The sequence below is a fragment of the Stenella coeruleoalba genome (assembly GCF_951394435.1).
Source record: "Stenella coeruleoalba genome assembly, chromosome: 2".
NCBI lineage: Eukaryota > Metazoa > Chordata > Mammalia > Artiodactyla > Delphinidae > Stenella > Stenella coeruleoalba.
Genome location: NC_137147.1, coordinates 143,131,456 through 143,146,875, shown reverse-complemented (window position 1 = coordinate 143,146,875; position 15,420 = coordinate 143,131,456). Strand labels below are relative to the sequence as shown.

The following is a 15,420-nucleotide window of genomic DNA, read 5'->3' as shown; positions in this document are numbered from 1 at the left end:
GCCCATACGCAGATTATAAAAAAACACCTTTTTTTTAATGGGTCAGTGTTTGTTGGTAGGAGTTTGTTACAAAACTGGGCCCGCGGGCCCGCAGAATGTGGGGGGAGGGGTCCGCTCCGTCAGACGCCAGCACTACGGCCAGTGCAGCATGGAGCCCTGTGGCGGGCTGTCTTCACCCCCAGGAGGGCAACAGGGCCACACAGACAGTCGCTCAAAGGGAAGAGGTCCCTGGGGCCCTACTCCTTGGCGATGGCAAAGGGCTTCTCCACTTCGATCTTGCCACAGTCTGCGATCGTCACGTCCTTCAGAGGCCTGTCCCGACCGTCTGTCTTGGTGCTCTCCACCTTACGCACTACATCCTGGGGAGGAAGGCAGAGTGTCAGGCGGTCTGCTGGTCGAGGGAGACGGGCCCCAGCGTGTGGCCGCGAGGGCTGAAACCTGCACGTGATGAACAGCGTAGAAACCACGAGGCACCAAAATCCTAAGGGCATCGTGGCTGGGTGCCAGCCCAGGGCAAGTAGAACCCAGATTTGACAACAGGAGGATGCAGTAGTTTCGATCCTCTGAAGTATGACCCAGGCTGGGCTAGGGGTGAGGAGGGGGGCAGCTGGGGAGAGGGTGCCAAGAGGCTTCTCCGGGACAGCGTGTTCGGCTGGGCCCTGTACAACCGACGGTGGTGCCAGGACATGCCTGAGGCTGCAATTGTGCAGCCTCACCGAGACCTCCTGGCCGGCCTCTGCCTGGGGCCTGGAGGGATTTAGAACTTGGAGGCAGGACTTCCCTGGCGGCCCAGTGGTTAAGACTCTGGGCTTCCATAGCAGGAGGCACGGGTTCGATCCCTGGTTGGGGAACTAAGATCCCGCACGCTAGACGGCATGACCAAAAAAAAAAAAAGAACTCGGGGGCATAGAGAGAGAGGCTGTTTAGTCTCAATTCCCCCCAGGTTTGTAGAAATAAACACTGGTCAGAATCTGTACATTCCCTTCTGGGAAAGGGATAAAATATATGGATCCCCTGCCCTGGGGTCTGTGTCAGATCCCTGGTCAGGGTTGCCCAGGGTTAGTCCCTCCCCCGCAAACTCACCATGCCCTCTAGAACTTTGCCGAACACTACATGCTTGCCATCTAACCAGGCTGTCTTGACCGTCGTGATGAAGAACTGGGAGCCATTGGTGTCTTTGCCTGCGTTGGCCATGCTTACCCAGCCAGGGCCATAGTGTTTCAGCTTGAAGTTCTCATCAGGGAAGCGTTCACCGTAGATGCTCTTCCCTGGGAAGAAAGAGTAGGTCAGGGGAGCTGGGGGAGCCCCAACGAAGCAGATCTTAAGGGCGAGGATTCCAGAGGCTGAACCTGTCCCCCGTGCCAGGCCAGGCTCCAGTGGAGTACAAGGACGTACAAGCTGTTCCCTTCCTACCCTCTGGCCCTGGAGCCAAACCATACTGACAGCCCAAGTGGGACATGAGGCCAGGATGATTTAGTGAATAGCTCACACAATGATTACTTTGAGAATATAGTTTTATGACTTTCAAATAAGGCACATATTAAAAACTACCTTGGCTGTGGCCTGCGAGGCCTTCCATGGGGACTTGCTTTAGTGGAGGGAGGTGCTGTGCAGGATGCAGGGGAGGTAAGAACCCTCCAGAAAAGGAGGACTAGGGCTTCCCTGGTGGCGCAGTGGTTGAGAGTCCGCCTGCCAATGCAGGGGACACGGGTTTGTGCCCCAGTCCGGGAAGATCCCACATGCCGCGGAGCAGCTGGGCCCGTGAGCCATGGCCGCTGAGCCTGCGCCTCCGGAGCCTGTGCTCCGCAACGTTAGAGGCCACAACAGTGAGAGGCCCGTGTACCGCAAAAAAAAAAAAAAAGACTGCTGTGGCTGACCAGCTTTTCTTCCTAAGAGCACAAACGATACTGAGGACACTCCAAAGCAGGAAGAGAGATGAGTGGGGAGGGGCAGGGAGAAGCAAAAGAGAGGGGCCGCCATTTGAGTTCTGGAAAGTCAAGAGCTTCTTATCAACGCATGAACCAAAATAAAAGGTGGCTCTGAGTGTGTGTACTGTGTCTGTCTGTGGAGGGTCTGTGGCCAGCATACAAGATAGTGGAGCCGAGAGGATCTCTACCCCATTCCAGAGATCCTAACCTAAGTTCCCAAGGCTGGTTCCAGGAGAAATACTGCAAAATACTGCACCCTTCTTTGTCCCGGTCCTCTCCTAGATATTCACACTGTGCACTAGAGGCCCCAAGAAACCCAGCAACAAAGAAGTAATTCTCATTTTGTTTTACCCAACACCTTTCAAACTTATTTGTGTACGAAACCTTTTTCCTCTTCAATACACGTATTTTCATCCTGTGGTTCCCAGAGTGGAACCAGGTTGGGAAGCTGTCCTAGACTGATGCTGAGGAGGTATTTCTGATTGTACAGTAAGTGGGAAGTTTGAAAATCACCTGGCCAGGAAGGACTCAACCAGACAGATAAGGAGATTGGGGAGCCTCTTTACATCAGTTTTATATTACTTGTTCTACTTCACCAGGAGATCACGGCGCTGTGACTTGGGGTGTTTTCTAACAGCATGACAAGGAAGACTTGTTCCCCCTTCCTATCAAAGAGAGAATAGTTTTGGAGGGGAGTAGTGGGACCAAATAAAGCAATTTTAATTTGTAATGTGAAATGCGAAAATAAAACTGTCAACTCTTTTAGTTTTTTTTTAAGAAAAGAGGATTCCCATGTGAGAATCCTCTTTGTGCATCTCAGTGAACTGCAGGAATTCAACTACTGCTGCTATCCAGAAAATTCCCAAGTCTATATCCTTAGCTCCAATCACTTTACCAAGATATAAGGAGTCCCAAACTTAAACGGATAGTGAAGGTTTTAAACTCAACATACTTTGTCATCTTTCTCTCCAGACTTCAGTTATTCTTTTGACATTTGTTTCCTCCGCACGTTGTCAGTGTTGTCCTCACCCCCATCACGGATCATCCTTTTCTCCCATTCCTGCTACCCCCGCTGCAATCACGGCTAGTGCTCAGAGTGGGAACAGTGTGCCAGAGGGCTGGTGCGAGCATGAGAAACATAAAAAACCCACCCTGTAAGGCAGGAGCTAAGAGCCCCATTTCAAAGATGAAGAAACCGAGGTACAGAGGTTAAAGGCACCCCAGCTGTGAAGTAGCAGAACTGGAATTCAAACCAAGGTGGTCTGGCTCTCGAATCTCTGCTCTTACCCACTAGGTATCCTCCCTGGGTTCAGGCCCACATCGCCCGACGCAGGGGCAGCTGCACCAACACCCCTGCCAGTCTGCTTCTCCTGTGTCCATGTCCTGAATCTGCCACATTATTATCCCTCAAACTCCTTTGCAATCAGGCCTTGCTCCCATTTAAGTCTTCAGCGGATCCTCACTCCGTGGAGGACAAAGCCCTGGGTCCCTGGCCTGGCCACGGCCCGCCACTCTGGGTTCCTGGTGGGAGCTTCACTTCCATCCTCCTGACCCCACCTTTGGCCAAGTTCCTGCCGCAGACCAGACCTGAGCTCACGCCTTAACCCTGCCTCTTCCCTGCCCATGCAAATTCTCCCCAGCCAGATCTGTCCCCGCTCAAATCTGTCCTCACGTTTACGAGGCCATTTCCTGATCACCTTGGCGCAAAGTGAGTCCTTTACTTGTCAGCACTTTGACGACGGCTGACTTTACTTACCACTCGCTGGGCACTACGCACTCAACATCTCACCTCACCCTCCCAGCACCCACAACTCTTGCCACTTACTCTACAGAAGAGGAAACTGAGGTTCAGAGGACTCACATGCCTGAGGTCACAAAGTAAGAAGGTGGCAGACACCCAACTGTGTGTGACTCCACGATTACAGTGCTTTTGTATCACGTCTGCTTTGTCTTTGTCGTCCAGCTAGCTATGACTTACATCTGGTATTATGTCACTTTCATAGTGTTTTCTCCTCGTTCTTCCCACCTCAACGATAAACCACTTGAGGACAGAGCCTGAGCCCTAAAAGCTGTGTTACAGCCCATTTGTGACTTTTCAGGTACTGGAAGTGAAAGGGAGTTGCCGTCCCACTGGTTTTTGCATCCTCAGCACCCACCACAGAGCCTGGCCCAGTAAATACTGATCGGTGGGGTGAGCTGCAGCTGTGTCTAAAGGAACCGCAGGCTGTGCACCCAAGTGTGGTGAGACCTGTTGGTTAGTCCAGGCTGTCTGTGTGTCCTACGGTACAAGTAGCGCAGGTGAGACTGCCAGCGCTTGTCAAGTGGTCTCTGGGGGGAGACTGCCAAGGAGAGCAATTTCTCCCACCCTTGCTGGGGCTTCCAAGGCCGCCCACACAAGCTTTGCATGCCTGACCTAGAATCACCTACAGGTGTTTCACTTTGCTCCCCCCCACCCCCGCCCCACAGGGCGTACTGCGAGGCAAGTCACCGAGGCTGTAGGCCTGGATCAGTTGGTCTGCCAGCTGCGCGAGATTCTCTTATGTCCACCTGAAACCCATTCCTCCCTCTCCTTTGTACTGGGTTCCCTGGCCCTCCCACCTTGGGGGCTGCACTGACAGACCCCTCTGCCCAGAGGATTTGAGGTTACCTCCAGTGCCATCTCCCCGGGTGAAGTCTCCACCCTGGATCATGAAGTCCTTGATCACACGATGGAATTTGCTGTCTTTGTAGCCAAATCCTTTCTAGAAAAAGGGATGAGAAGGTGAGAAGGTGGCATGAGGCACCAGGCAGACATTAAATAGGCCCTGCAGGAACCCAGCCCACAACAACAACTGCTCACAGAAGAGAAACCCCTGCTGGCAGATTCATCCTTCAACGTGCCACTGGGTGACCAGTAATCAAAGGCCAGGCCTGGAGCACACAGATCCAGGAAAGGCTATAAGACCGCACATTTCCTCTGCCTTTATACAATTCTACTTCATACATAATGCCTCCACCTTTCCCCTCTCGTTTTTTCCTAATCTAATCATAGGGAGAGAAGCAAGAAAACTGACCAAAAAAAAAAAAAAGTTACCTGCTGACCCAATGGGAAGTTGGAATACAGACTTTCTTTTTTTTTTCTGTATGCGGGCCTCTCACTGTTGCGGCCTCTCCCATTGCGGAGCACAGGCTCCGGACACGCAGGCTCAGCGGCCATGGCTCACGGGCCCAGCTGCTCCGCGGCATGTGGGATCTTCCCGGACCGGGGCACGAACCCGTGTCCCCTGCATCGGCAGGCAGACTCAACCACTGCGCCACCAGGGAAGCCCCAGACTTTCTTAAATGGGGCATTCATTTCCTTAAAACCTGGAAAGCTCTGGGCCCCTCACTCTGGTGCAGAGACCACAAACTAGTTTCCCTGGATGTTTTCTTTGGTTACTGCAACGTCTCAAAGATGAAAAATTTTCTCAAAAAAAAAAGAATTCTAATTCTGGATTTAGTTTAAAAAAACGGAGAAGATATGATAATCCTGGGTTCCCAGTGCCAGAGAGCATAGCTGGTACTCCGTGACGGCCACTGCTATGGGTGGGCCACGCTCTGCAGTTCAGTTTGCCGCCAACCCTACTTGCCAACTCCGCTGCCTGTGAGCTTGGCTACCTCCGCTCTAGCCACTTACCTCTCCTGTAGCCAAGGCCACAAAATTATCCACTGTTTTTGGAACAGTTTTTCCAAAGAGACCGATGACCACCCGGCCTATATCTTCATCTCCAATTCGCAAGTCAAAGTACACCTGAGGAAAAAGACAATTTCAAACTTAGCCTCTTAAAAGGGTCTTTCCTAGGGAACCGAGGGCCCAAGAAGCTACCCGGAGGATGCGAGAAAACAGACCCATATTTTAAGAGCAGTTTCTGAATCTGATTTTGGTGGCGACAAAAACCCCATGAGAATCTAATGAAAGCTCCATTTGTTTACACTCTCCTTAGACTACAGGGTAACAACCTTTGCTCTAAATAAATAATGGGCCCAGATTCTAAAACTTAACATCAAAACACCATAAAGATGGGAGCCTAAGCACACCACTCAGGTGTAAACTATTACATTGCTGTGCTTTGTAAATGAAGTGGCTAAAATCTGGCCTACGTAGAGAAAAGACCGGCAATCTGGCAGGCGTGATCTTTCACCATTTCCTCAGCACTGTTGGGTATCTGCAAATAGGCAGCTCTGAGTCTGCAACGCCGGCCCCAGCTAGGCATCCTGGGCGCCAACGCCTGGGTCAGGGCTGGGCTCTCGGGGAGGGTCCGGGTCATTCTCCAATCTGAATGGGGGAGGACGACCCAGGCGCCAAGAGGCCACGACAGGGAAACTAGGGAGGGGCAGAGCCAAGGCCGAGGACGCCCAGGCCCGAGCTCTGGGACCCGAAATGCCTCGGACATGTGTGACCAGAGGCGCCAAGGCCGGAACCCAGGCGGCGGAGGGCAGGCCTCGCCAGGCAGGTCTGGAGACGGGAGGCTGGACCTTAACAGTGACTTTGGGTCCCTTCTTCTTCTCATCTGCCGCAGAAGGTCCAGGCAACAGCAGGAAGAGGACGGAGCCCACGATGAGGGCGGCGACGAAGAGCACCTTCATGTTCCGCTCCGAGAACCGCAGCATCCACCGGGAGAAGCTAGCGCGGGCCTTGCAGCCGAGGCTGGAGGAGGGTAGGGGCGCGGCGACGTGGGCCCGGCTCCTCCACCGAGCGCAGCCGGGGGGAACCGGGGCTCCTGCAGGCCTCCTAGCGGGAGGCAGGCCCCATTTCCCCCTCTGGTTGGGCGCCAGATGGTAGGTCCCCCTGGGGGGCGGAGCCCGGCTCGCTGACTGGGCGGGCGGAGACGCGGGCTCGTGGGTGGCTGCCACGTTACTGTGGCCTCATTGGCTTCACAGCTCGTCGACGCCCACCAACAGGAAGGGGATGAGCGGAAGGCGACGCCCTCTCCAAGAGCCCCGGATTGGGCTTCTGAAGAGGCTACCAGCCCAAGCGGAGAGGCCCCATGGCCCGCCGCGCTTTTGTGGGCGTGGAAGTCGTTTGGCAGGTGGTGACCGAGGCTTTAGGTTAGGAAGTCTGTGGATGGGGCTGAAGACACTTGTCGTTGTCCGTATTGGGCCGGTCAAGGGTTAGTCACACCGAATTGGGTTTAAATGTGATAGCCTCCAAAAACTCAGGACACGTTTATGCCTACCCAGAGTATATAACCTTATACAGCTCCGTCTGCCTTGCAAAACTTGCTTCAAAACCCACTTCCTTTTGACTTAATCCCTGTCACTGTCCTTTTTTCTCTCCCTTCTCTAATCTTACTGTGCTTACTGCTGTATAGTCAACGCACACTATTGTATACTCTGGTTCTTAACTTCCTTTTTTTACCTGTTTTCCTAAGCAACTACATTTAAAATTTTTTATTTATTTATTTTGGTGAGAAACGGACTGTTGCTCTTACTTTGTATACAGCTCCCCCAACTGCTGCAGGGCTAAGTGCTCAACAAATGCTGGAAGGAACAGCCGTCACGTTGGCACTGAGGTGGGAAATAATATCTGCAAGGGTCTGAGGTTGAGTCCTTCTTTTCTAGAAACCTCCCGGAAGGTCAGGAGTAGTCGTCAGATGCGCCCCAGCAGTATTTCAGGGCTCCGAAGACGCTCGTTCCCAACAGTCCGCAACATATATACTTCAGTACTGCAAGTCTAAAACACACACACACACCCAAAATTGCCACTGACATCTTTCTAAAGCTCGGAACCATGACATTATTAAATGTCTTTAATTTTCAAAGATTAACTTTACAGAAATTCCTGGTCTTCACAGCCCAGATTGTAGGTAGACATGGCTCCATTTCTATAGTCGAACTTGGCAATTTGGTCTCTATATAAGGTGCCGACCTGAGTTTGAGGTTATGCATGGCCACTGACATTACCTCGTCCTTCCTTACACTGAGGTCACTGCAGGCGGACTGCAGAGCTTCAACAGACAGTTCTCTCAAATAAATGCAAATAACATTTGCTGTTTCTAATTCTCACACCTCAATCCAGACCACCTCTCAATGAGGTGGTGGTTCTTCTACGTAAAACTGTTGCACTGAGAAAGATGATCTTTCAACCCCCTCTTCCTCTCCTCCTTCATTTTTTGGGTCTCTTAAGCCTCTTTCCCCACTCACTGGTCTCACACTGCCCACACTGAGAAAATTGTTTACCAAGCTATGTTTTCAAAGTAGCCTTCTCCACATGAGGAACTAATTAATGCTAAAACTAATTAATGCTAAAACAGCATTAATGAAAAAAAATAAGCTTGACGGATACAGTGTTCTCAATATGAAGTTTTTCTATCATGATGATTTTTTAAAAAAATATTTGGCTGCACCGGGTATTAGTTGCAGCATGCAGGATCTTCAGTTGTGGCATGCAAACTCTTAGTTTGCAGTATGTGGGATCTAGTTCCCTGACCAGGGATTGAACCCAAGCCCCCTGCATTGGGAGCACAAAGTCTTAGCCACTGGATCACCAGGGAAGTCCCTCTCATGCTGATCTTAAACGTGTTTTTTACTAGTGAAAGAAGAAATCGTTAAGTAGCAATTGAGTAGTAACAGAAAGAATTGGAACCAATGATGGCCAGACTGCCAGTTGTTTTGTGCCATATGTGCACATCATAGTCATACCTTCTGTCTGTATAGATGTTCTTCATCAGTAGAGCAGAATTACAAAGCTGCCATTTCATAGTTGTTCCAGAGCAGATCCTAACTTCCTGGTGTTCTAGCACCTAAGAACCACAGGGATACAGGAATTAGTATGTGTGATGAATGTCCAAATTCTACCAGAAATATTTATTGTTTTTTATTTTATTAATTTTATTTTTGGCTGTGTTGGGTCTTTGTTGCTGCATGCAGGCTTTCTCTAATTGCGGCGAGCAGGGGCTACTCTTTGTTGCAGTGCGGGGACTTCTTGTTGTGGTGGCTTTTCTTGTTGCGGAGCACAGGCTCTAGATGCACGGGCTTCAGTAGTTGTGGCTTGCAGGCTCTAGAGCGCAGGCTCAGTAGTTGTGGCGCACAGGCTCAGCTGCTCCGCGGCATGTGAGATCTTCCCAGACCAGTGCTTGAACCCCTGTCCCCTGCCCTGGCAGGCAGATTCTTAACCACTGCGCCACCAGGGAAGCCCCAGAAATATTTTTAAAGTGAGCTGCTTATAAATTTTGGAGGTTAATCCTTTGTCAGTTGCTTCATTTGCAAATATTTTCTCCCATTCTGAGGGTCCCACAGGAGAGGTCAATGTTCAACCCAAAAGAATGACGCAAGAATGCCAAAGTATCGGGCATTATTTTCATTCCTGGAGCCTTGTTACTAAGAGTCCTAGACGGATTCTCCGTTACAAATGAACCAGGAGAGCTTAAAAGCAGAGAAACCAACCAACCAAACAAGCAAAATTAGCCAAGAAAGGTAAGACATTTTATTGTACATACAAAAAGGGTGCAAACTGAGTCCTTTCCTCCCCAGATTGGAGAAGAGGTATACTTAAAGATCACATTTGTGTTTTCCATGGTGCCCTAGGAAATGGGCTACTCTGAGATAATATCAAGACCCATTTCCATTTACTCCAAAGAAGGCTTCTTCCTCTGCAGAGGAGTTTCTACTTAATGGTGTACAAATCTCTCTCCTGGAGGAACCGTTTCAAATACACTTGAAATTGACATTCATGTTTAAAAATACTACAAGTTTCATTTTCACAGCTGAGCTTTGCAGACCAGTGCCAGGGTTTATGAAACAAAATTATGTATCTAAAATAAAAGGTTAAAAAAAAAAGGCATTTAACAATAATCAGACACATCCACGCATCAATTAAAACTGATTTCCACAGCTGATTTATACATTATCTAGTCTTAAAAAATTGCAGTCAACATCCCAACATCTTTTAAAAAGTACAATGGGCAAAGATTAAAGAAACAGACAAAATAATAATATAATAAATTAGAGCATGTAATACATCCAATGGGAATTGATGAATGAACATTATTTTCCATTGGGGGGGCTTATAATATTTTTGGTTTCATCTTTTTTTCTGCTGTTTACTCTTCTCCTTGATAAATGGGGCTCATTCCCAGAGCCAGCTTGCTGCCACACCAATTTGAGAAACTCATTTGTTTCTTGTTTACTTCTGAGAATATTCAGGAACACATGGTCCCAGCAACCTGGGCTGTGAGTTTTTTTTTCTTCAGGTGGGCTGTGAGTCTTTATGGAAGTGAAATGCATACAGATGAGTGCTGGCACGCACAGACACACACACACACGCATACAAATGCAACCACACACACCCATCTGTAGATACAGTCCCCCGTAACCCCCCGCCAAAGAAATGGCTCATCTTCCTGAGACATTCCTAACAGATTGATAAGCCTCTTAAAAAAGCTTTCGGTGTAAGGGCTGGCCTGGGATTTGGTCTGGAGCTCAAAAAGAGGAACACTGAAAATGTCTCACCTGCTCTGAAAGAGGGGATTTGCGGGGAAGGGGCAATCAGGATAGCTGTCCTCTTGTGTGTGTTACTGGGACAACTGCACTGCATCCCCATTTCTTACCATGGATAACCCTCTGCTTTGAAGGTGGTGATGGCACTGGAAAGATGATTGTGAGAAGTAAAAAAAGAAAAGTAACAAAATAAATTCTGTCCACAGAACTGAGGTTTCTTTATAACACTGAGTTTGGTAATCGAACTAGAAATATATGGAGTACACATTCACTTTTTCCTTTGTAATACAAGCTGAGCTACAAACAAACTCTGGAGTGGACTTCCTGGTCGCTTTTTGAGGAAATATGTCAACTACTACTGTCTATATCCAGGGAACCTACTTACTATTCTGAATACAATGGAGAAACTATTCTTTTGCACTCAGTCACCTGCAAAAGGAATTAGGAAAAACATTTTTAAGACTGCTTAACTGATCAAAGACTTCCAAGATTCCTTATTTGTGGCTAAAACACTGCCTAAACCCTCAGAAGAGCCATGGTTTCCTCTTTTTCTTATTCAGAAACAAAATCACTCCCCTCCCCCATCAAAAACAAACAAACACCCAAGAAAACCAAACCACAGGCATCCCATTTTGATTCCTACCAACCCATCATGGGGAAGACTCTGGCCATCAACCTCTAGAGGGACCTTCCTGGAGCCCTGAAGTTGGCAAAAGCAAGAACCCCAGAGACAAGTACCTGCTGCTCAGGCCAATCCAGATGGGGTGCCAAGTTATCCTGGCTCCCTAAGGGTTTCTGGAACTCACCTGCCCACCTTGGGGCAATGGTGGATTGGTGGCAGTGGCCTGACAAAGGCAGTGTTGGCTGTATGACAGTGCAAGCTCCCGATCTGAGAAATTCTAGCCCTAACATGGCTCTGACGCTGGAGACAGTGTTGTCAGGGCAACTCACTGGGAATGAAAACTAGATTAAATATGAAAATGGAAGAGGTGACTGCGACACACGAGGCATGCAGACTTGGGAGAGATGCATCAGAAGAAAGATCAAGTTCCTTAGAGGAGATCCTTTCTAGGCTGCCGTGGAAGTACTTATTTTTGAAAAATGCAGGCCATGCTGCTCACTGGAGGGGGAGCAAGCTGTCTCTTTTGCATAAAAAAAAGTTAAGGCTATGATCTTTAGTAACCACTCTGACATAACCTTACCCTCACTCATTTCTGACAACAGAAGTGGTTACTAACACTGAGAACCAACACTGAATATGTACTCCCAAGGTACATTTCCAGTGAACCAGGTTGGAAGGTACTTTAGAGGCGATGGACACCTCTTCTGGCTAATGGCAGGGGCTGTCTCTACGAACTTGGAGTTCACTGAGAATGAAGAGGCAATCAACACTTCTACTGGAAAACTCAGGATCCTGCTGTCTTCCGTCGCCCTATATCCCAAAATAAAATGGGGCTTTAATTGGAGGCCAACCTCATCACCTGACTTTGTACCTTCTTAGACCGTTTCCTCCTAGACAAAGCCAAAATGGCAGGAGTATGTTAATTAAGGCAGACATGAAAGCATGCTGCTGCTGGCACGCTCTGCACATCCTTGCAGAGCAGTCTGGAGTGAAATCACTGGGAAACGCCAAGGGCTGCACAGCAAGTAATCAACCCTTACTGCACAGACACAGCCATGCTCTAGTCACAAGGGAAGGATCCCTTACGTCTTGGTGGATTCCTGGCCTGCTTGCTTCAGTCTCCTCAGGATGCAATGCCTGAAGGACTGCAGGGCTTGGGAGAACCCCTAATGTTGTTAGTGCTTAATGCTAACCCAGCAACTGCATCAATCCTGAAGAAAAAGATCCCTAGGTATCATGGTTATGGAGTGAAGGAAGCTCAAAGACTACAGAGCAAGTGGATTTGGGTGGGCGGTAGGTGGAGGGAGTGCCCAACCCCGAGGCCCTGGCTGAGGAATACAGCTACTCGACAACAGCAACGGGGCTGAGGAGGGAGGCCTGATGGGGATGAAACTGATGGCCAAATTACTCCTTAGGTATCCTTCTCAAAAGGAAAAAAAAAAAATTTTTTTTTTTTCTTTTTTAAAGGAAGATCACAGTAGACTCGGGGGTCTGGAACCACCCTGGAGTACCAATGGCCCTGGGAAGGTCACCATTACTGTGCATGCCAGAAGGACTTGGGCTCTTCACCTTTGTTATGAAAAATCAAATATCTAGTAAGAGATCTGAGCGGGGGCAGAGAGTGAGAAGAGTGCATTAGGAAGAACCCCACGACTGCTCACGTTAAATCCCGCAATAGCGAGCCTTTAAAACAAAGTTAAGACCCTGAAAAAGTCACAAACCCAGCTGCAAGAGGGCTTGCCCTGCAGCCAAGCTGGTAACTGCCTTTGCTTTTTTGTGGAAGTGGGGAGGCACTTAGTGGAGTAAGGGGTGCCAGGGATGCTCTGGACTTTGCCACCATTTCCTCTTGCCCTCCCATGAGAAGCAAGGCTTTTCCTACACAGGGATGTGGAGGTTGAAGATTCTATACGGGAAATTAGAGTTACCCAAATTGAGAAGAGTTACCCAAATGCCAACTGAGAAACTATGTAAGTTTCAGTGACAGTGCCTTAGCTAATGTCAAGGAAGCAAACCCCAATATTCAAAATTCTTGTGGGGAAGCGGTGTGACCCTGCATCTCCCAGCCATTCTGTTAATAGGAACTTTTCTTTTAAAGAAATGAATGATTACCATCTTTATATAAGCTAGGCAAATTTGAAGCCAGTGAAGTGAAATTTCCTAGCCAAGGACCAGTGGAACACAGGTGAAGCCCAGTAACTCTGATCCACGCTACCGCTGCTCTCTCTGCTCCATGTAAGACACATCAAGGGACTCATCAGAAAATACCAACTACCAGAAAGTATGTCTGCATCCTCCAGTCCAAAAGACAGCCCTACATCTCAAGCCAGAGGCAATGATTTCCGTGTTCCCAAACCCCCCAGACTAAGTCACCAGCCACTGCCCTCCATGGTTAGCTCTCTCTACCCCCAGATACAAGACCTCGTTCTCTGATGTAATTAATCCTTTCTCCTCGATCACATCTGGAATGCGAAGTCACTGTTTGGATAAGTCGCTCATCTCCAATGAAAATCAAGCACGAGAAGTTCTATTAACTCCATACGTTGGCGACTTTTCAAGCAGTGAATGAGGAACCAAGACCCTTCATGGCAGCATGTCTGGACGTGGAGAGTGTACCGGGGAGAACAGGCTCTAGATGCGTGGCCATCTCATCTAGAAGGAGTCTAAGTCCAAGTGAGAGGATAATTTCACACCTTTCATTTCAGTCTCCTTTCCCCAGGAATTTTCCAGCACTAACCAGTCTTACCCCCCTGTTCACTATAGCCCCATACACTGAGGCCTAAGCCTGCAGCTATGGACCTGCTGGAAGAAGATTTGCAGGTACTTGGTTTCTGATAAGGCAGGCCAGCCCAAATGCTGTAACTCAGCTATTGGGGCAAACAGTACAGACCAAGTTTATTTCCTGGCCCTATGATGAGCCAAATCCTGAGGTTCCTCTGGCAGTTGGAAGGCAGGATCACTTTCCTCCTTCTTGTCCACTAGTGGCAATACAGTGGTGGCTGTTTCATCACTAATTTTGTCCCCCAAGTCACTAAGGAAGTCACATGGCTATCTAGTTGGAAGTCCCTGGCAGTGGAGGAAACAGATATTTCAGATTTTTGTTGTTAAGCATCTCCTTCTCTGGGATGAACTGTCTCCTGTCACAGTCTGGCTTGGCTGGCTCATCCCATGTGCTGGAGAGCTAGGTTGTCCAAACTGCAGGCTGATGAGGTCAAGAGGCTCTGGTAGGGACATTCTTCAGCAGCTGAGAAGACGAATGAAAATTCAAGTATGTTTCCTTGCCAACCTGAGAGTTCACTCAGAATGACACAGAGTTTGGCTTCTTCTCTTCTGGGTGCTGCAGACCCAACTCTTTCCATTGAGAATGTCCTCTGGACCCATGTTCTCTCTGAATGGCTTGGCTGGCCCCATCCCCCTCAAAACAGAAAAAAAAAGTAAAACTCCCAATATAACCAGACACAATATGCATCTGCCATGTTTTTTGTTTAAAAAAAAAAACAAACTAAAAGTGCAATAAAGTCAGTTTTTTTTTGTCCTTTGCTCAGAACAATTTGCAATGTTCTACTACTGTCTGGAGAACAGAGTTCGCTTGTCAAGAAAGCTAAGAACGCCAACACACAGGGACAGTAGACTGCAGATTTCTCACAGCTTGTGTCCTACAGTGTAACTTCACAAGAGGGAAGGAGGGAGTAACCTGCACCCCGTGGCCAGCTCGGGATGGAGGCTGCACAGGCACAGAGGAAGAGGGAGTCATACTGCCAGACACACCTGGTGGGCGGAGAAGGTTCTTCTCCAGCCTTGGCCTGCATCTCCCTCCTACCTTCTTGGCCGCACCCCCAGCCTCTCAAGCTCCTTCAGCAGACAAAGCCTTCAGCTCATTAGCTTTTATGCTGGAGAGGGTTGAGGGTGGGGCAAGAACCAGGAGCAAGTAAACTAAGGGGAGGGGAGAGAATAGTAGTCCTTGAGTTTTTGTGAATGACACCTTCACTGTAAACAATAGGAAGGAGAGTCAACCAGGCAGCCCCAAGGGTAAGCAGTGGAGGACCAGTGGCTCTGGGACCTGCTCAGAGCCTCAGGCAGGTAGGGGCGGCCACTGACCCACTGGGCCCTGGCTGCCTGCACTAGCTCCTTCTGGGGGCATCTGTTTTTCTTCTTTTTGGTTTGGATCTCCACCCTCCCCCAAAGAGGAGTCCCTTCCAATGAGAAATGGCAGGAGCTGCGGGTGCAATCGAGTCAGAGTCCCCAGGGCCTGAGGACTCCTGGGAGGCACGGGTCACTTGTGGCGCTGAGCAGTCTTCTTCCTTTTCCTCTTAAAGAAGCAGCAGCACCTGGAGCACAAGGAAGACAACAAGTCAGTGTGGGAGGCCCGCAGCTGCCAACAGATTTCTGCCTGCCTCTGCTTATTGCAGGGGTGGA

At 49.1% G+C, this 15,420-nt stretch overlaps 2 protein-coding genes across 6 annotated transcripts in view; both read right to left on the bottom strand.

Moving 5' to 3' along the window:
• Positions 1 to 26: 26 nt before the first annotated feature.
• On the bottom strand, positions 27 to 6,656 carry PPIB (peptidylprolyl isomerase B). The gene is made up of 5 exons (XM_079912109.1): positions 6,423 to 6,656; positions 5,584 to 5,697; positions 4,576 to 4,669; positions 1,084 to 1,268; positions 27 to 359 (listed from the first exon to the last, which is right to left on the bottom strand). The coding sequence occupies exons 1-5, from the start codon at positions 6,555 to 6,557 to the stop codon at positions 237 to 239; spliced, it is 651 nt and encodes a 216-aa protein (XP_079768235.1). The 5' UTR covers positions 6,558 to 6,656; the 3' UTR covers positions 27 to 236.
• Positions 6,657 to 9,357: 2,701 nt separating this feature from the next.
• The window catches only part of CSNK1G1 (casein kinase 1 gamma 1), a 153,555-nt gene continuing 147,492 nt past the window's right edge, over positions 9,358 to 15,420 (bottom strand). For all 5 annotated transcript variants that reach the window (XM_079910400.1, XM_079910396.1, XM_079910399.1 and 2 more), the window contains one exon: positions 9,358 to 15,332. In XM_079910400.1, coding sequence (XP_079766526.1) covers positions 15,278 to 15,332 — 55 coding nt within the window. In that variant the 3' untranslated portion in view covers positions 9,358 to 15,277. The remainder of the gene's footprint in view (positions 15,333 to 15,420) is intronic.